At 38.2% G+C, this 20466-nt stretch overlaps 1 protein-coding gene across 1 annotated transcript in view; it reads left to right on the top strand.

Annotated features, from left to right (window-relative positions):
* Positions 1–20466, top strand: part of KCNU1 (potassium calcium-activated channel subfamily U member 1) — a 150402-nt gene that overhangs the window by 62760 nt on the left and 67176 nt on the right. Inside the window, exons 15-18 of the mRNA XM_070598090.1 lie at positions 1584–1696; positions 2067–2135; positions 5768–5857; positions 5996–6093. Of these exons, the coding sequence (XP_070454191.1) occupies positions 1584–1696; positions 2067–2135; positions 5768–5857; positions 5996–6093 (370 nt within the window). The remainder of the gene's footprint in view (positions 1–1583; positions 1697–2066; positions 2136–5767; positions 5858–5995; positions 6094–20466) is intronic.

Genomic DNA, 20466 nt, shown 5'->3' with positions numbered 1-20466 from the left:
ACTATTAACTTGGGTTTAATGGCTAGAACTCCAGTGCCTTATGTCTCATTTTGGGGGGATTAAACACTTTTATTTTCTCTGACTGTCAGTTTCTGCATCTATAAAATGAGAATTATTAGTCTCATAATCTTATTTTTCTAAGTATTGAGCTAATATTTGTAAAACTTCTGAGTACTCAGATTAGGAGACTTTAAATCAATGCAGTGTGTTTTGACTATATTGATTACATGATAAGAAATTATGGTCTGAAGAACATTTTTGGTTGGTTCTAGGCACGGAACATTGCCTTAAGCTTAAATTTAGATTAGATCTAATCTAACTGGTTTACTTGAACTCCCTGAATCTGCTATCCAAACCCTAAATCCATCTTGTCTCCCTGTTTCCATTTCTGATCTTTTAAAGACTCAAGAAGACTTCTCCATCTTCATGGTTACCATTTTTTATCCTCTTTCAAAACTGAAACATTTAGATTAAAAGGTCAAAGCTAAGTTCTTTAGTAAAGGGGACTTAAATAGTGGTATTAACTGCCCAGCAAGGTGACCCCCCCCCCCCAACAGAGGAATTTAAGAAAGTGGGAAAAAGCAGAGGATTCAGCTGAATCTTGGGAAGAGGATGATGTGTGCCCAGATTGCCTGAAATAGGTGGTCCTTTTCAGCAAGGCAGAATTTCTTGCTTGTGTGTATGTTTTTGTTTTGTTTTTCCTAAACCACAAGATGGCCACCTGAGGAGTATTTTTGGATTGTCCCTAACTCTCCACTGCTCCAGTGTTTCAGAGTTTATAGAAATTCCAGACTTTCATCTGAGGTTCTGGGCTTTAAGGTGCCTGTCCTGACATGTCAGAGCAGTTGGTGGTGATTCTGATGGCAACAGGTGGGGGGGAATGAGGACGAGATAAATATAACTAAATTCCGGGAGATCTTACACTAATATCAGAGATGAGTTACCTAACAACCCTGCTCCACTCAGGCTGCATTTAGCCTTTTTGAGAGAGAGTCTTCTCCCTTCACAGCTACCATTTCTCTAGAAATCTTCTGCTGTCCTTGATTTGTACATTCTCATTTCCATTGATTAGGATGGCTCTCTGAGTTCCTTTGATCCTATGAAGGGTTCTGATACTGGGCAGAAGCCATGAAAAGTTTTTCTTTGTGGTATGTGGTTAGTAGAAAACTGATATGTTTAAAAATCAAACATAATATGTTGAAAAACTAGCCATATCTAGAGAGAGACAACTTAGCTTCTATATATTCTTCCCATCTTATTTGTTACTGACTCAAAAACCAGTCTACATTGCTGAAATTTTTAGGAAAAGAATTGTAATTTCCAGCAAGGAGTCTTGGATACCATCTGGGAAGAAACTAAGTCATAATACTTCCACTTCATTCTGAACTCTCGAGTGAAGACAGTGGAGATGCATCTTTTAGTTCTTCCTTTGACATTTCTCTGGTTAAGCAGTAGGACAAATCTCCTTTCTATGACCTAAGTGCAATAGGTACTGGATTGCTGCTTAGCAGAATATACAACTTGAATGACAACATCCTACATTCCATGGTATTGTGCTTCATGTGGCATGGTTGTTTTTCCAGATTTCTCCTAAATGGCCCTGGCAAAAATATTTCTTTAATGGCCTGAAGAACAAAATCCTGACTCAACGTCTCTCTGATGACTTTGCTGGAATGAGTTTTCCTGAAGTTTCCCGGTAAGCTCAGAGAAATACTTTCTTCATTCATTATGCAACGACATTCTTTCAACAATGTTCATTGAGGGCTCACTGTAGGCTAGGCTCCACGACAAACACTTAAGACATAAGTGTGAAGAAGTCTGAGAATCTGCAACCTAAAAGTTTACAGCCTATGTGGGACAATTTCATCCCTGTCCCAGTTGGCAAGCTGGCCGTGAGTTACTTCAGGATGGATTCACTTAGAAGTTAACATTCTACATTTGGGAGGCCCTTCCTTTGCTGAGGGGCTGGTGTTCTCCCAGGTGGATATCACAAAGCTTGGTCATACTATTTTGAGCTAGCGCCCTGCTCGCCTCTCTTTCCTCACAGTGCTTGTCTTCCTTCCCAGGCTCTGCTTTGTGAAGATGCACCTCCTGCTGATAGCCATCGAACAGAAACCCACAGTTCACGGTTACTGGTACCAATGAGCCTTCAAATCTCTTCAGTTTTTCATCAGACGAGAATCTTTATGATTAAGACTTTTCCAAAAGTACAGCCATAACTAAGCATTTTGCCATTTGTCGAGAGCCAGCCTATTGGGCGCCCAGGCTGCTGTGGTGCATTTAGTACTGTCTCTAACGATTGGGGTTAGAATCTAATGACTGGGGTTAAAATGATTACCCTAGTGGGTACACAGGCCTTTTTCTACAGCCCTGCCCCAATTCTCTCTCATGAGCAGGGGAGAGAAGAAATGGTCACTTTCTTAGATCTGTTCTTCTTAGTATACTACCAGATCTTGCAAATCTTGACCAGGAAACAATCCTATGAAATAGAATTATTTGTGATAAACATGTCCCCACAAACTCTGGTCTTAGAAACAAATCTGCAAAGTATGGCAAAACAGGAATCTGACTGGCCCACTAGAAAAAGTCTGCTGTTGATAAAGCTGCTGGGTAGGTAAAGGAAAGAGGTAACATTATCAGGCCACCAGCATTTCCTGAGAACCCATATTCGATAATATGAGAGGTAAGAGAAGTTATCATGTAATAAAAAAGAAAATCTAGGACAAACGGAAAAGGAATAAGCCACAATGATACAGAGATGTAAGATGCTGAAAAATAAGAAAAAGTGGCAAATGGACCAGGGAACAAGAAAGGCTGTTACGTTGGCTTATGAGTGTTTTTTAGTAGAAAACTAACTTGAATGAAATTGGAATCAACAACTGGATTCTGATCCTGATTATAATTTGCTAGTCCTGTGGCCTTGGAGAAGTGTTTATCATATGTGAAATGAGGAAATCATATTAGTTAATACCTAAGACCCCTTCCAGCTCTGAAATTGACATTACCAGGAGCCCTGGAATTATAGGGAAATAGTCAAAATTCAGTAATTTTGAATCATCTGATATGGACTACGAAAGGATGATTTTGTACGAAATGTTGGGAAAGAAGAAAAGATATGTCTAAGTAGAGAGGATGCAAAAGATATCTGGGCAAAAGAAATTAGTGGAGTACTGTATAAGCAAGTCATTAAGGAGACAATAATGAATAGTATTGTCTGGCTGGCTAAATTCTATTTAACAATCCTGCCACACTCAAGAAAACTTCAATCTCTAGACCTATGCACAAATGGCCTTTCTACTGGAAATAGGTCATGGTAAAAAGATGAAGTCTTAGAATCATAAGGCAGGCTGTTTGGGTTTCAGACTGGCCCAAACTTGATCCAGTTTTACCATCTTTGGCTTTGTATCAGAATTATTTGCAAAGTTTTAAAGACGTGTGGATTCCAAAACCCCGCTTCTGAACTTTATAAATCAAAATCTCCATGGGTGAGGGTCTGAGAATTTTTAAGTCCCATGATATAGACAGTTTATTCACTGGTATTTGGAAACTACTGGACCAAATGTTCTCAGGATCCTTTCCAACTCTAACATCCTAGTTTTATGTAAACTTTATTAAGATGACTATTAAGACATTCTAGACAGGAAACATGAATATTTTTTAAGCAGCTAATTTCCACATATATTCAAGAGGTCCTGGTGCTGTTTACTACCTAGCACACACCTACCCTCAGTGAAAGAGGAACCTGCTCCAAAATAGATTTAACTTTGCTTTCTCATCTAAAAGTCAGGTGAATCAAAGGGATTAAAACCTGATGTGGCAAAATATTGATAACTGCAGTCTCCTACATGATTGCTACTTCATGACCAACAGTGCTGTAAGCATTGTACTTACATTAACTCTTGAATCCTCACAACAATGCTATGAGATGGTTACACCTTTTAGTTGCATTTTGCAGAGGAGGAAGCTGAGGCCCAGAAAGGTTAAAAAGCAAGCTCACACCACTCCCAAGTGGCAGAGCCAGAATCTGAACTCCGTCTTGTTTCTGTGGCTGTGCTTCTCATCACAAAGCTGTGCTAAATCCACCACAGCGACTATAAGTGGAAGGAAAATAGGGCATCTCAGTGGCTGGGTGAGTATGCTGGAAAACTGGGGAAAAGCTATCTTTTCTCACCTTTTATTTTCTCTTCTAATTGACACACTTGAACAGACTCTAAGACTTGCAAAAGCCCTGGATAATCATAAGGATTTGTCTTAGGGGATAATTTGTCCCCTGCTAAGAGATAAAGCTGGATCTGACCCCAGATCTAGTTAATGTTCTTGGTTTGTTCCAGTGGCGAACATGCTCTAATAGCACGGCTGGCCATGACTCATGAAGGGGCATCAAGCAATAATGCCAGTTTGGGAAAATCTTCAAAAGAAGTTCACCTCTTCTTTCAAATGCAACCAGAGATATGATCATGACTGTATCTTCATAACTAAATATTTAACATAAGCGCAGAGAACCCTCTCGTAAAAAAAAAAGAAAAAAGGAGATATGAAGATACAACTAAGCACACGCTTGCTAACTAGTGAGCATCAACCAATGCTATTTAGGGGATAGAGGGCACAAGTCCATGGTCTTTCTCTTTCAAAGTTAAAAATAATTGTTCCACTCATTAATATCAGTCCGTTCAATAAATTCAGTGTTGAAAAAATATCACCCAGTTGTCTCAGGTGATAATCTACCTGAATATGGCTATTCAGCCTCTTTCTGCCTTGGCGTAGGCTGAAGAGCTTTCATTGTGCAAGCCCTTTTATATTTGTAAGGCTCTAACACTTGCACGTTACTTGAGAGTACCCTAACAACAAAATAAACTTCGCCAAAATGAAGACTTGACCCTTTTTCAATGTGACTATAAAAGCAGTGTGATTTAAAGGAGGAAAGGAGTACTTTTGTACCATGTCCAAACAAAATGAGGGGAGGTATGGGTTTATAAGACCTCACCGTACCAGAGGTCTGAAATAAAGGAAATAAAAACAGGAGATCCTGACAAACATAAGGAGAAATGTGAGGAACTCAAATAGGCATATGTAACGTGAAGAGTAATATTAATGAGTAATGGAGTACTGCATCAAGGAGTATCATGGATGAAATTTATAAGACAGCATCTTCAAACACACAAACTTTAAGAAAATAGAAAATCAAAATGTTCAAGTAATATAGAAATAGAAACAATTCATACGGTTCCTGCTCTCAAAAATCTTGCGGTCAAAATAGACAAAAATAAAGTCAAAAGAAATATACAGGTTCAAAAATGGTACAGGTGAACAAAAGGAACTTTTGAATCCAGCTGGTTAATTTGACATAATTTAATTTTAAATGTCAAGTAGCCTAAGGATGAACACCTCTACTATGACCGTAAGACTAGCAACTGTGTGGCCTTGGCCAATTTGGCATTGGATTCACAAGGCTCCATGCAGCTAAGTTGGATTGACCATCTCAGATTCAGGACAGAGTCCAGGGAGGGGGCTCACCCTTAAGCACAGCTGTGTATGCAGCTCAGCAATTATGTTGTGACGTGGCTCCCCTTAGTGTATTTAGCAGTAATGAAACAAAGAATTAAATATAGTCAAATTCACATTTTCTACTGCATTTGGCAGTAAAAGGGGATTGAATCCTATTAACCCTTCAATTTAGAGAATCCATTGGTAATGACAGAATGAAATACCAAATATTGCCACAGAAATTGGAGAGAAAAATTACTGTATTTTTATTTTCTGTTTCCAGTGGTCTGGTACTAAATCCATCTGCACAAGTTAAGCTGCATAAGAACACATTAGGGTTCTTTATTGCTGAATCTGCAAAGGAAGTCAGAAGGTAATTTTTTTTTTATCACTTTACAGGGAGAAAGTCCTAAAGCAAATGCAACTTAATGGCAGGCAGACTGAGTCAGCATCATGCTCCCTTTGTGTTAAGCCTCACATAAGTTCTTCTTGATTTGTCTTCATTGTCCAGAGCCTTCTTTTACTGTACCAGCTGTCACAGTGATGTGCATGTTCCTGAGCTAATAGAAGAATGTAGCTGCAAACACAAGAGCCATCGATTCACCACAGGTAACTGCACTTCGTATCTGGCTGTCCTCAGCCCAGCTTCTGGGGGCATGTCTCTTAAAAGACAATGCCCATCTGAACTTGGCCAGGAAGTGGCAGACATTTCCCCATTGGGCATACAAGACCTGAGAATCAGTCTTTTAGAGCTAGAAGAAACCTTACTAGTCATCCAGTTCAACTCCTTCACAGGCTAGACAGATGAGTTTCAAAAGTGATTCAGTGATGTTGTCCAAACTCACAAAGCCTGTTGGGGGCCTGCCCAACTCAATCCCAAGCACGCTGACTTTCAGCCATTGTTTGCTCGCTACATCGCACTGGTCTCCCTAACTTCAGTCTGGAAGTTCAGCCTGTATCTGACTGCTTGGTTGGCCATAAGGATGCCACCTCATGACCATGCCCTTTTGTTAAAATTAAATTTTTTACTGAGATATATTTGACATACGACATTGTGTAAGTTTAAGGTATACAACATATTGATTTGCTACATTTGTATTGCAATATGATTACCAGTGTATCCTTAGCTAACACCTCTATCGTGTCACTTAATTATCCTTTCTTCTCGTGTTGGGAACAATACCATCCCTTGAGGGATCTGCTTCCTTCATGGATTGCAGGGAGTTTAAAATTTACTCATCCTGACACAGTGTTGAGGAAAAGTAACTTTCTCTCTTTCCTCTAGTTGAACTCAATAGCTTGCCAAGAATGCTTTCTACTAAGTAGCGGGAAAAGAAAAATTAATCTCAAGCATTCATGATAACTTAGTCCCATCTGGTTTAAAACTTAATCTCTTTCAGGTATGTTAAAATTCTTTGGGTAAAACCCCAGTGTCTCAGCATTTAAACTTAATCAAGTCAAAATTTCAACTTCCTATCAGGACTATTCTTATCTCTAAGGTTCTTATCCTCTCCTTCTCCCCAGCATTCTATTTAAATGCAGGAGTAAACTTGCTTAACATCACAATTGCTCTTATAGTGCACAGCAAGACATCCTTTCATGCAAGTACTGACTGGTCCCTGAGGTGCCTCATTCCCTTTGGTCTGTGTCAGTTTCTGTGACCTCTGCATCAGCAGCCAGTGACTCTCTTCCTCCTGGCTTTGGGTCGCCTTCTGTCATTTGTTGCTGAGATCCATTGTCCCTGCCATAGCTTCCGGTCTTGAGGTCTCCAAAGCCACTTTTCGCATATTCGTAGTCTTTTCATCCATATGTTATTTTGGTTTCTTGGCCATTTGGGATTTTTCAATCTCCCCATGTGTGTACGTATGTCAGGATGTGGGAACATGGGTGGATGTCCTCTCAGGCACTCTCCCTGCTAAAACACACGTGCCACCAGGTCTCCTCTTCTGTAGTCATCTTGTGTTGTTACTAAACACTCCTGCAAGTACACTCCACCAAAAATCCACATGAAAAGGGAAGCACCTCTCTCATTTTCTCCCCTTGCACACCACAAAACTATCATATTTTCCTTGTCTAGCTACCCCTCAACAACCTGAAACATTAGGTGTGTGTATAGGGTGGGGGAGACTGGGTCCTTTCTCAGGCTCTGTCATTTTTCCTAATAGCTTTATCGAGACGTAATTCAAATACCATTAAATAAATACCATATTGATTTAAAGTATATAATAGCTCAGTGGGTTTTAGTTTGTAAACAGACTTGTGTAACTACCCCCACAATCAATTTTAGAACATTTTCTGTACCTCAAAAACAAACTCCATACTCAATAGTGGTCACTCCTTATTCTCTTCTTCCCACACCCCTAGCAACCACTGGTCTACTTTCTGTCTTTACAGATTTGCCTGTTCTGGTTGTTTCATGAAAAGAGAATCGTACAGTGTGTGGCCTTTTGTGTCTGGCTGCTTTCCCTTAGCTGTGTTGTAGCATGTATCAATAGTTCATTTCCTTTTATGGCTGAATAATACTCCATTGTATAGATATACTTTATTTTCTTTGTTCATGCATCTGTTGATGGACATTTGGATTGTTTCTACCTTTTGGATATTGTGGATAATGTTGCTATGAATATTGATGCGCAGATATGTGCTTGAGTTCCTGCTTTCAATTTTTTGTGGATATATCTGGAAGTAGAATTGCTCAATCAAGTATTAATTCTATGTTTAATTGTTTTTTTTCAAGGAGGTTTATCCATGAGCTAACATCTGCTGCCAATCCTCCTCCTTTTGCTGAGGAAGACTGGCCCTAAGCTAAGATCTGTGCCCATCTTCCTCTACTTTATATGTGGGACGCCTGCCACAGTATAGCTTGACAAGCGGTGCATAGGTTCCCACCCAGGATCTGAACTGGTGCACCCCGGGGCACCAAAGCGGAACGTGTGAACTTAACTTCTGTGCCACCGGGCTGGCCCATATGTTTAATTTTTTGAGGAACTACCATACTGTTTTCCACAGCAACTGCATCATTTTACATTCCCCACCAGTAATGCACAAGGATTGCAATTTCTCCACATCCTATCCAATACTTATTTTCCTTTTTTTAAAATAATACCCATCCCAATGGGTGTAAAGTAGTAGCTTATTGTGGTTTTAATTTGAATTTCCCTAATGGTTAATGATGTTGACCATCTTTTCATGAAGATCTTAATGGCTATTTGTATATCTTCTTTGAAGAAATATCTATTCAGATCCTTTGCCCATTTTTAAATTGGAGTATTGTCTTTCTATTATTGAGTTATATAAGGTCTTTATGTATTTTAGATATATGTCCCTTTTCAGATTTGCAAATATATCTCCTATTTTGTGATTTGTCTTTACATTTTCTTCATATAATTTGAAGCACAGAAATGTTAAACTTTGTTGAAGTCCAATAATGTATTTTTCCTTTTGTCGCTTGTGCTTTTGTGGAATATTGAAGAAGGCTTTGACCAACCTAAGGTCATGAAAAGTTTACTTCAATATTTTCTTCTAAGAATTTTATATTTTTAGCTCTTACATTTAGGTCCATGATCCATTTTGAGTTGATTTTTGTGTATGGTGTGAGGAAACAATACAAGTTCATTCTTTTCAATATGGATATCCACTTGCTAAGCACCATTTTGTTCCAAAGGCTGTTCCTTCCCTATTGAACTATTCTTGGCACCTTTTGAAAAAACAGCGGACTTAAAAGTGTGCGTTTATTCCTGGAATCTCAATTCTGTTCCATTAGTCTATGTGTCTAGTTTTATGCCAGTACCACACTGACTTGATTACTCTAGTTTTATGTTTTGAAATTAGGAAATATGAATCTTCCAACTTTGTTATTCTTTTTCAAGATTGTTTTGATTATTCTGGTTCCCTACATTTCCACATGAATTTTAGGATAAACATGTCAATTTCTGTAAAGAAGCCAGCTGGGATTTTGACTGGAATTTTGTTGAATCTGTAGGTCAATTTTAGATACACTGCCACTTAACTATGTAAGTCTTCTGATCCACGAACATGTGATGTCTACATCTATTTAGGTCTTTAATTTCTTTCGATTATGTTTTATAATTTTCAGATAATAGGTCTTACACTACTTTTGTTTTTAAGTATTTAATTCTTTTTTAATGCTATTGTAAATGAAAATTTTTTCTTGATTTTGTTTTCAGATGATCCATTGTACATGTATAAAAATACAATGGATTTTTGTATATTGATCTTGTATCCTGCAACCTTACTGAATTATTTTAGTAGGTCTAATATTTTTTTGTTACATTTTATTTCATTTGCTTGCCTAATTGCTCTGGAATTGTCTCCACTACAATGTTGAATAGAAGTGGTAAAAGCTTGTATCCTTATTTTGTTCTTGACCTTAGGAGAAAGCGTTAGGTATGATCTTAACTGTGGGTTTTTCATAGACGCCTTTTATGTGTTTGAGGAAGTTTTCTTCTATTCTCAAATTGTTAACTTTTTTTTCTTTTTTTATAGTGAAGCATTTTGGCCTTTGTCAAATACTTTTTTTTAATAAGGATGTGGTTCTTGTCCTTTGTTCCATTGAAGTGGTATATTACATTAATTGATTTTCAGATGTTAAACCAATCTTGTGTTCCAGGAGTAAACCCCATTTGGTCATAGGGTAAAGTCCTTTGTATATGTGCTAGGTTTTGTTTGCTAGCATTTTGTTGAGGAAGTGTGCTTCTATATTCAACAGAGATGTTGGACTATGGTTTCCTGCTTTTTGTCATGTCTTTGTCTACTTTTGCCATCATGGTAAAATTGGAAGCAAAGAATGAATTGGGAAGCCTTCTCTCTTCTTCTCTATTTTGGAAGAGTTTGTGAAGTAACCCTTCTTTAAACATTTGACAGAATTTTAATGTTGAAGCCATCTGGGCCTGACTTTATTTTTTGATTTTTAATTCAATCTCTTTACTTGTTATAGATCTATTCAGATTTGCTATTTCTTTTTGATACAGTTTTCGTGGTTTTGTCTTTCTATGAATTTGTTCATTTAATTCATATCAAATTTGTTCACAAATAACGAATTGTATAGAAAAGTGTTCTCTTATAATCCTTTTTATGTTTGTCAGGTCAGTAGTAAAATTCCCCCATTTATTAACATGAGTGTCCCCTCTTTTTTGTGACCAGTCTTGTGAAAGTGCTGGTCAGTTTTGTTGGGTTTTTCAAAGAATCAACTTGTGTTTTAATTGATTTTTCTCTATTTATTTTTTATCTTTTAATTAAATTATTTCCACTCTAATTTTTATTATTTCCTTGTTTTAGCTTGATATGGGTTAATTTGCTTTTCTTTTCTCAGTGTCTTAAGGTGAAATTTTAGGTTAGGTCATTGATTTCAGATCTCTTTTCTTCTTTAGTAAATATAGGCATTTACATCTATAAATTTTCCTCTAAGCACTCTTTAGGGGCATGCCATATTTTTGATATGTTGTGTTTTTATTTTCATTCATCTAAAAGTATTTTGTAATTTCACTTGTGATTTCTTTTTTTAACCCATTGGTTATTTAGGAGTGTGTTGTTTTTATTTTCACATATTTATGAATTTCTTTAATTTTCTCATTTCATTCCATTGTTATTGGAGAGCATACTTTGTATAATTACAATATTCTAAAATTCGTTGAGGCTTGTTTTATGGCCTAGTACGTGATCTATCCTGGAGAACATTCAACGCATACTTGAGAAGACTATGTATTCCTCTGCTGTTGACTGAAGTCTTCTACAGATGTCCTTTAAGTCTAGTTGATTATAGGGCTGTTCAAGTCTTCTATTTCCTTGCCGATCTTCATCTAGTCATTCTATCTATTATTAAAAAGTAGGGTATTGAAGGCTCCAGTTACTACTGTTGAATTGTTTATTTCTCCATTCAAATATGTCAGCTTTGTGTCATGTATTTTGGATTTCTACTGCTACATGTGTATGTGTCTGTATTTGTTATATCTTTTTGATAGACTGACCATTTTATCATTACAAAATGTCTCTGTCTTTAGTAACATGTTTGTCTTAAATTCTATTTTGTGTGAAATTAGTATAACTACTCTACCTTTCTTTGATTACCATGTGCATGAAATATCTTGTTTCATCCTTTTTCCTTCAACCTGTTAGTATCTTTGAATCTAAAGTATGTATCTTGCATGCAGCATACATATGGAGCATTTTTTTAATCCATTCTGCCAATCCCTGCCTCTTTATTGCAGAGTTTAGTCCATTCACGTTTAATGTAATTACTGTTAGTATTTACATTTACCATTTTGCTGTTTGTGTTGTCTATGTGATATCTTTTTTAGTTCTTAAATCATTTAGTACTTCTTTCTTTTGTGTTAGATATTTTCTAGTGCACCATTTTAATTCCCTTGCCATGTATTTTCATATACATCTTTGAGTTATGTTCTTGGTAATTGGACTGAGGTTTGCCACTAACATTACAGTGTATAACAATCTAGTTTGAATGAATCCAAAATTAATTTCCATTATATACAAAACTTTGTTCTTATATAGTTCCATTTCCTCCCTTTATGTTCTTATCATCACAAATCATATCTTTATATATGTGTGCCCATCAACATAGATTATCTTTGTGGAGTCTAAATGTAATCACAAGGGTCTTTGTAAAAGGGAGGCAAAAGGAGGGGATTTAACCACATATATAAGAGAAAAAGCCTTGAAGTGAAAGAAAGCAATGTAAAGAGATTCAGAGAGAGATGTTATACCACTGTCTTTGAAGAGGGAGGAAGGGGCCACAAGGCAAGGAATGTTGTTTTAAGCTATCAAGTTCATGGTAATTTGCTACAGCATTATAGGAAAATAATTCACATAGAGTAATAGTTTTCATCAAATTTGGGAAGATTTAATTCATTATTTCTTAAAGTATTTTTTTTATGCTCCTTCATTTATCTTCCCTCCTATTGGTCCTCCCTTTACATATATATGGTACACTTAATAGAGATCCACTTTTTTCTGAAACTGTTCATTTTTCTTCCTTCTTTTCTTTCTCACTTGCTTGCTCACTCTCACTCTTGCTTTTTTGGATTGCATAATCTCTATCAATCTCTGTTTATATTTGCTGACTCCTTCTTCTGGCAATTCAAATCTGCTGTTAGGCTCTGCCTTGGTTTCCAATTGCTATTGTAACAAATTTAGTGGTTTAGTGAGAAATTAACATTTATCATCTTACTGTTCAGACTTCTAAAATGGGTCTCACTGGGCAGGGGAGGGTCAGCATGGCTGTTTCTCTATGGAAGTTCTAGGCGAGCATCAATTGTCTTGCTTTTTTCAGCTCGTAGAGGCTGTCTGTATTACTTGGCTCATGGTTCCCTTCTGTCATACAAAGCCAGCAATGTCTTTCTCATTTCTCATTACTCTGATTCTGCTTCCATCATCACATGTTTTTCTCTGGCTCTGGCTCTTCTGTTTCCCTGTTCCACATGTAAAGAACTGTGATTACATTGGACTCACCTGGAAAATCTCTTCAGGCGAGATTATTAGCACCTTTAATTCCATCTGCACGTTGAATCTCCCTTGCCATATACGGCATAACGTACTCACCAGTTCTGGGGATTAAGACATGAACATCTTTCAGGGAGGCAAGCTTTTTCTGCCTACCACAGGCCCCTTGATTCATTTCCTAGGGCTGTCCTAACAAACGACTGTAAACTGGGTGGCTTAAAATAACAGAAAATTATTTTCTCACAGTTCTGAGGCTAGAAGTCTGAAATAAAGGTGCCAGTGGTGCTACTCCCCCAAAAAACTCCAGGGCAGAATCCTTCCTTGCTTTGCTTCTTCCAGTTTCTATGTCTCCCGGCATTCTTTGTTTTTGGCAGCCTAACTCCAATCTATGTCTCCATCTTCACATGGCCCTTTTTCTTACGTCTCTTCTTCATGTCTGTCTGTTCTCTTCTTCTTATAAGGACACCAGTCCTTGGACTTAAAACTCACCCAAAATCCAGGATGATTTCGTCTTCAGATCCTTAACTAATTACATCTGAAATGATACTCTTTCCATTTAAGGCACTGTCTCAGTCATCTTGGGCTGCCATAACAAAATACTATAGACTAGATGGCTTAAACAACAAAAATTTATTTTCTCACAGTTTTGGAGACTGAAAAGTCTAAGATCAAGGTGCTGGCCAATTCAGTTCCTTGTAAGAGCCCTCTTCCTGGCCTGCAGATGGCCGCCTTCTCACCGTGTCCTCACCCGGCAGAGAGAGTGAACTTATAAGAAGGTCTCTCTTCTTATAAGGACAGCAATCCTATCAGATCGGACCCCTGCCTTTATGACCTCATTTGGCCTTAATTACTTCTGTAAAGACCTTATCTCCAAATACAGTCACATTGGGAGTTAGGACTTCAACATATCAATTTCAGAGGGACACAATTCAGTTCATAACAGTCACATTCTGAGCTTCCAGTTAGGTGTGAATTATGGGAGACACTATTCAATCTATAACCCCTCTAGTGCATAACTAACTTCAGTTAGTGTACTTTTCAACTATAGAATTTCCATTTCATTCTTTTTTATAATTCCTATCTTTTTATTGATATTGTCTCTTTGAAGAGACATTGTCATGCATTTCTTTAACTCTTAAATCATGGTTTTCCTTAGTTCTTTGAACATGTTTATAATAGCACTCTGAAGACTTTATCTGCTGAATCTGACTCTGGACCCTCGCACAGGCAGTTTCTGTTGTCTGTTTTTTTTTACCCCCGTGTATGGTTCATGGTTTCCTGCTTCTTTGCATCTCAGAATTTATTTTTTGTTGAAAACTGGACTTTTAGAGAATATATTGTAGCAACTCTGGACACCAGGGCTTGTCACTGCTTGTTTGATTAGTTGGTTAGTGACTTGGTTGGACTATTTCATTGAAATCTATTTCCCATGCACTGTGAAGCTTCTGATGTTGCTCTTCAGAGAGTGCAGCCTTGGGCGTACACATAGTCACCCTGGGATGACAGTGGTTTTAGCAGAGCTCTTTGAAATTGTTTCCTCACCTGCTCTCTCTGTTAAGCTGTCTGCCTGTGTTGGTATCACACTCAGATCTTAGGCTACACTAATTGGCTTCAGATTACTCTATTATTTTTGACAATACCCTGAGGCATATATTGCGCTATAGTATTATCCAATTAAATTCTTGGACCCCTTTGCAGGAGTAGTTTTTGAGGCCAGTCTTTGAGGTTTGTTCTGACCCTGAGAGAGCACTTATTAGGTATCTTTTATCCTCGTTCACTGTAGTAAATTCTGCCCTATGGTTTACACATTCTCATGGAGTTACCAGGCTCCACTTAATCATTTGCCACCAGAATCACCATTGGTTTCAAGAGCACCCTTGGGCTTCAACTTCTCCACACTCTCTTCCAAGCCAATTCCCTTGGGAAGAGCTTCAGCGCTCTGTGTTCTTATGGCCTGCTTCTCCCGCTGAGCAAAATCTCTGAGCCTTTGCTCCAGAGCTAGGGAGATAGGGACAGTGGTCTGCTTCTCTTGAGGTGACACACTTGCTTTTTTGAGCAGGGCACTGGGCTGTGGTGGTAGCTTCTGAACTTCTTAGTTTGCTTCTCCCACTATGAAACCTGTTCCATAGGTATGAGTTGGGATGAGGATAATCAGTGCTCCGTTGTGTTCACCCTGTGATGCCTGAGCAGGGCCTCTGCCCTAAGAATGAGAGCTGTGTGGAGGAAGAGCACCTCCACCCTCTAGGCTGTACTCACCTGAAATCTGGCCTCTGCAGTACAGAGCTGGGGAAACGCGAATGCTGGTGCCTTGCCCCTCCCGGAGACATACCATAGCCCTTGGCTGGGAGCTGGAGAGAGAGGGAGCTCTGTATTCATGGGCACACTTATCCGGAATGGGGCTTCTGTCACATGTAGTAGGGGTTGGAGGGAAGGAAGCAGTTAGTGGCTCAAGTGCCACAGACACCTGCAATTCTTACTGAGACGTAGCATAGCTTATTGAGTAATTTTTCTTCCTTTGCTATAGCCTCATAGGACAATTTCTAGAGAATTTAAATGGTTGTGTATGTGTGTGTGTGTGTGTTTTAATAATTTTCACTAGTTATTGTTACACTGAGGTGCAGGTCCATGGAGTTTCTCATGCTGCCATTTCACATGCAGCGCTAAAGGCTCCATCTTAACCCTATCTTTGTTTTCCCTGAGTCTTTTCATTTACCCTTGAAGCTCTAAGACAATTTGGGACATAGAAAGAAACTATTCCTATGTAATTTCCTGACATCCCCATTGTCTGTGGGGTTTGCAACTGAATGCTTGAGTCTGAAGAATATTGTTAATTAAATGGGCTTCAAGATTCTATTTTGGATTCAAAAGTTAAACATTGACTTTTTTTGCATTCTATAATAATATGGATCTTTCTTGAGGCACTGGATAAGGCTAACTAAATAGAAGAAAGTTCCCATTAAAAAAGGTGTGAATAAGGGGACAGCCCAGTGGCGAAGCAGTTATGTTTGCATACTCCGCTTCAGTGGCCTGAATTTCACCAGTTTTGATCCCAGGTGTGGACCTACGCAGTGCTTCTCAAGCCATGCTGTGTCAGGCATCCCACATATAAAGTGGAGGAAGATGAGCAAAGACGTTAGTTCAGGGCTAATCTTCCTCAAAAAAAAAGAAAAAGAAAAAGCGTGAATAAGGAAGAAAAAATAATACATTAAAAGTATCATCTCAGTACACATATCTTTATACTATATGAAAATTTAGCATGGTTTCTTGCAATAGGCTTAGCCATGAAAACAGTGTAAAAATCAAACTTTTGCAAATAAATTATACACACTCATGTGCATGCACTGCCGTCATTCATTTTGCAAAACAAAAATGTGTTCTAAAAATGAATAATCACCCCTTTTTTTAGCTGACTATTGTGTGATTTTACTATAAATATTTTAACACAGGAAGTTGCTCTAGTATAAAGATGGAAAACATTTTGTGTAAAGAGAAATGCTCCGCCTTTATGTTTGTAGACATACCAAATTTTACCCACTTCTGTGACATGTATTTTATAGTATCTAGGGAATAAATTAGTAAAGACATTGAATTTACAATCTAATGTTTGAACTTCAATGTAGTTAATACAGTCCTCAGAATATTTCGTTCTTCTGGTAACAGAATCATTTCTTCTTCCTGACGCATACTGATCCTCAAGCGTCACTCCTACCAAGCCTACCCCACTGTATCCAGGAGAACTCAACTAATCTGGTACCCAGATTCTTAGATAGCAGGCAAGGAGTGAGTCAGCTGTTCTTGACCTCAGTTTGCCAGATGATGGCAGCAGAGTACCATGAAATGCTCACAGGTCTGGCGGCCAGAGAGCGGACTTGCAGGTGAATTTGAATCTGGAGAGTTAGTTCTAGTCAATTGTGCAAAGAGGACATCACTGTAGAGGGGCACTACTTGCCCTATTGGTTGAAAAGTCATGATAATATCTGGATATTCTCCTAGAGAATTAGCTTCCAAAAAGGACTTAGGAACTTACCAATAAATGACAACATAGAAAACCTTACTGACTTTGGATTAGTACAGATTTCAGGCTGACAATTTCACATTTTTAGAGCCATATGAAGAGTATTCCCAGCCCTCTCCCTTCCAATAATCATCTCTTTCTTGGGCTCATTAAGTTTGCTGGCTCCCACCAATTTCTTCCTCCTCATGTACTCAGTGAGAATTCGGAAGACACGAATTCTGACCCCAGCTGTTCCACTGGTTAACTGTGATTTAGGGAAGACATGTTTCCTTTTGGGATCTCAGCGTCATCATTTCCAACCAGGGCAGTACCCATCATCTCTACGGCCCTTCGCAATTCTGATATTCTATGATTTCTGATCCCTCTTCCTTTGATTACTCTCATTTTTCTAAACTAGAACCACACCAGAGGTTTTCCACTTAAGTTCATAATCTAACATTTTAAAGAGGCAGCATGGTAGTTGAGAACACAGATCCTGGATTGGTCACTTATTTCTTCGCTGTGTGACTTTAGGCAAATGATTTAAGCTCTCAGCATGCTTCATATTTCTGTAAAATGTCAATATAATATTACGTATCTCAGATGAGTAAATGAGAATATTAGTACATAAAGAGTATACAAATTGAGCAATATTAACATAAAAAGCATTAAGACCAGTGCCTGGCAAATAGTAAGTACTACATGTATTTTAATGATCATCTTACCTGTGAGAATATAAAGTCAAAAAGGATTCATTATTTCTTTTCTCATCAATGAAATACAGATGGAATAAGAACTGGCAGAGAAGTCCTAGTAGCCTATACTTATTTGAACTCATTTCCTGATGGTTTTTGGATTCAGAGCATGAGGACCAGCAGAGCTAAGTCTTCAGAGCAGGAGGAGTAATTGTCTTTCTGCTTTTCTGCTTAACAGAATTAGATAAGTTATTGGGCAGGAACTTTCCCAGCCCCAACTAACCAATTCATTGCCTGCTTTTTCACCATTGAAATCTCTAACACTAAGGTTTTAGAGTGGTAGTCTTCAACCTGGGCAGGGAGGAGTACATAACAATCTTTGTTTGTGATGGGGTGGAGGGAGTGCGCTATATGGAAATGGCCCTTAGGAAAGCTGTGTCCCAATTCCCCTAATCTCCACCCCTTGAGAATTATTTTAGAGTCCTCATTAAAATTTTAATTTTTGCAATGGAGTCACACCTAAAGGAAAGGGGAATTATTGAAAAGGAAATTGGGAAAAGGTGTGAAAGTTGTCAGGGACAGGATGATACATTAGAAAATGGTTTGAATAGGTGGTCCAATCATGAATAACTCTGTATTACAGTTTTCTTTAGGTTTCGCCCTGGGTCACTTTTTTCGTAAACATACAAGACTAACTGACCACTTTAAGAAGAGAGTCACCCCAGCCAGTATTCCCTAGGGAGAATTCCAAACTCAACAGTTTGAGATATAACTACGCTCATGAATGTAGCAGCTCATCTCCCCAGCTTGGCGTAGCTAAGCAGCCCTGCAGTCCAGTCCGAGTTCTCCTCCTGTAACAATGGTCTTAGGTAGGAGAAAGAGTAAGTGTTCCTGTATGACTTTTCTTCTCTAAAGCAGGGTCAAGGACCACATGACCACTGAATGCCAATAAAAGGGAAAGCAACTTGGTAATAAATCCACAAAGACCGTATACCAACATCTTGGATGCCTGTGTTTATGACAGTTGCTATTGTTTTTCTAATCCTACAGCTGACTAAGGGGTTCCATTTTCTCCAGTTCTCAGTGTCCTTCTCCACCTTAGCTGTGACCCTATTTATTTCTCATCCCAATGATTACACTAGCTGCTTTCCCTGGATCTAGCCTGTTTTCATGCCAATCTGTGCCATCTTTCATGGCTATAATGATTTTCTTGAAATAAATTTCCGATCATGAATGGATATAAAAATAAAAAAATAGATGGATGAATATATTATCCATACTTTTACAAGAATAAGGTGTTGGCTTGATCTGTTTCCCTGTTGCTTCTTCTGCTCCTAAGGGCAGTAGTTCTTATCCAGAATACACGGTATCACTTTTTATGTGTGTCACAATGATTGGTAAATAGCAAATTTTGTAAATAATTGCAACAAGTTAGCGATTTAGTAAATTAGAACAGATTCAGAATTATCCAAATAATATGGGAATTATTTTCACTCATTTGAACTATGATAAGATTTCTTGAGGGAGAAAGAGATTTATTGCTATCCATGTGGAAATCATATATGAGGCATGTCTTAACATGCAGTCCTATCTTACATGTTAAGAAAAGAAAATGCTTGCCTGCACCTTTCAAGGAAATCACTTCTTGAAGAAGAAAGATAAAATGTTGACCATGTATAGGAATTTCAGTTTTTTCCCAGTCATTCACAGGTCTTAGATGCCATGTCTTTTTTGACATCTAATGCTTTATCCAGAAAACTTCTTTAGAATATCCATTGGGTAGCCACAAGCCATGGCAAGACATTAACAGTCTGGCTACAGTGTTAGGCAAAAGTCCATTCCATTTTTTCCTTGCCTAAAATGTAAAAACATAATTACTTGCGTACTGTCAGCTGTAGATAGATAAAAATATAAATAAATTAAATGATCAAACTGCCTTAGAATAAAATCAGAGAAACTTCACTTGCTTGTCTACTGCCTTAAGAGAGGGGACTTTGCCTTCTTATTTTTATTTTATTCTTTGTTTCTTTCCCAAATGCTTGAAGCAGCACTCAAACTGGGGGGAAGGGCAATAATCAGTTATTGCCCGTTCTTAATTGCCTTATCTGCAACCTTTCGAGGGAACACTCTTAGATTTTTTTTGAAGGTCATTAGGATTACATAACTTAGAGTTGGAAGGGACCAAAGAGGTCGTGTGGGCCAGTTCATCTTTCACCTTCAGGCAGCCAACACACACCCAGAGACTTCACCAATCCTCATACAGACTGATCTTTCCGACCTCCAAATACATGCACATACCCCCATAATTATGAAAGCTTCCAAAATTATACAAATCATTAACATGTTTTCAGCAGAGAGTTTATTAAGAATGACACAAGGGAAGATTCAAAGCTTCAACAAAAATTTCGAGACGTTTGTATGTAGCATTCACCTCACCCACTGATTCCCTCCCACCCTTCTTTTAATACCTGGCAAATGTTGTTGGCTGGAGACTGAGGCTTTGAGAAAACAGAGGCTTCCCGAAAGTTCCATTGTTCCCAAGCCAGTTTGGGCCTGTTGCCTTTTGCATTCCATAGCTCAGCTTCTATCACATGTACTAAGCCGACTAGCCTTTGAAGACTGACACTTGGTAACACACTAGTCCTCACTCAGATTTTTCTTCAGATGTTTCCTTCCTGAGTCATCCCCTCAAGGGCAAAAGGTAACCACGAAATAAGGAAACATCAGTCAACCTGAAAACCCCCATCAAGCCTTCATATGTAAGTGAGGGCTTCTGAGGATTACAGGTAGGGAACAATCTTATTCCAAACCTAGCTC

The sequence above is a fragment of the Equus przewalskii genome, chromosome 28 (assembly GCF_037783145.1).
Source record: "Equus przewalskii isolate Varuska chromosome 28, EquPr2, whole genome shotgun sequence".
NCBI classification, from domain to species: domain Eukaryota; kingdom Metazoa; phylum Chordata; class Mammalia; order Perissodactyla; family Equidae; genus Equus; species Equus przewalskii.
This window is presented reverse-complemented; position numbering and strand designations above follow the sequence as displayed.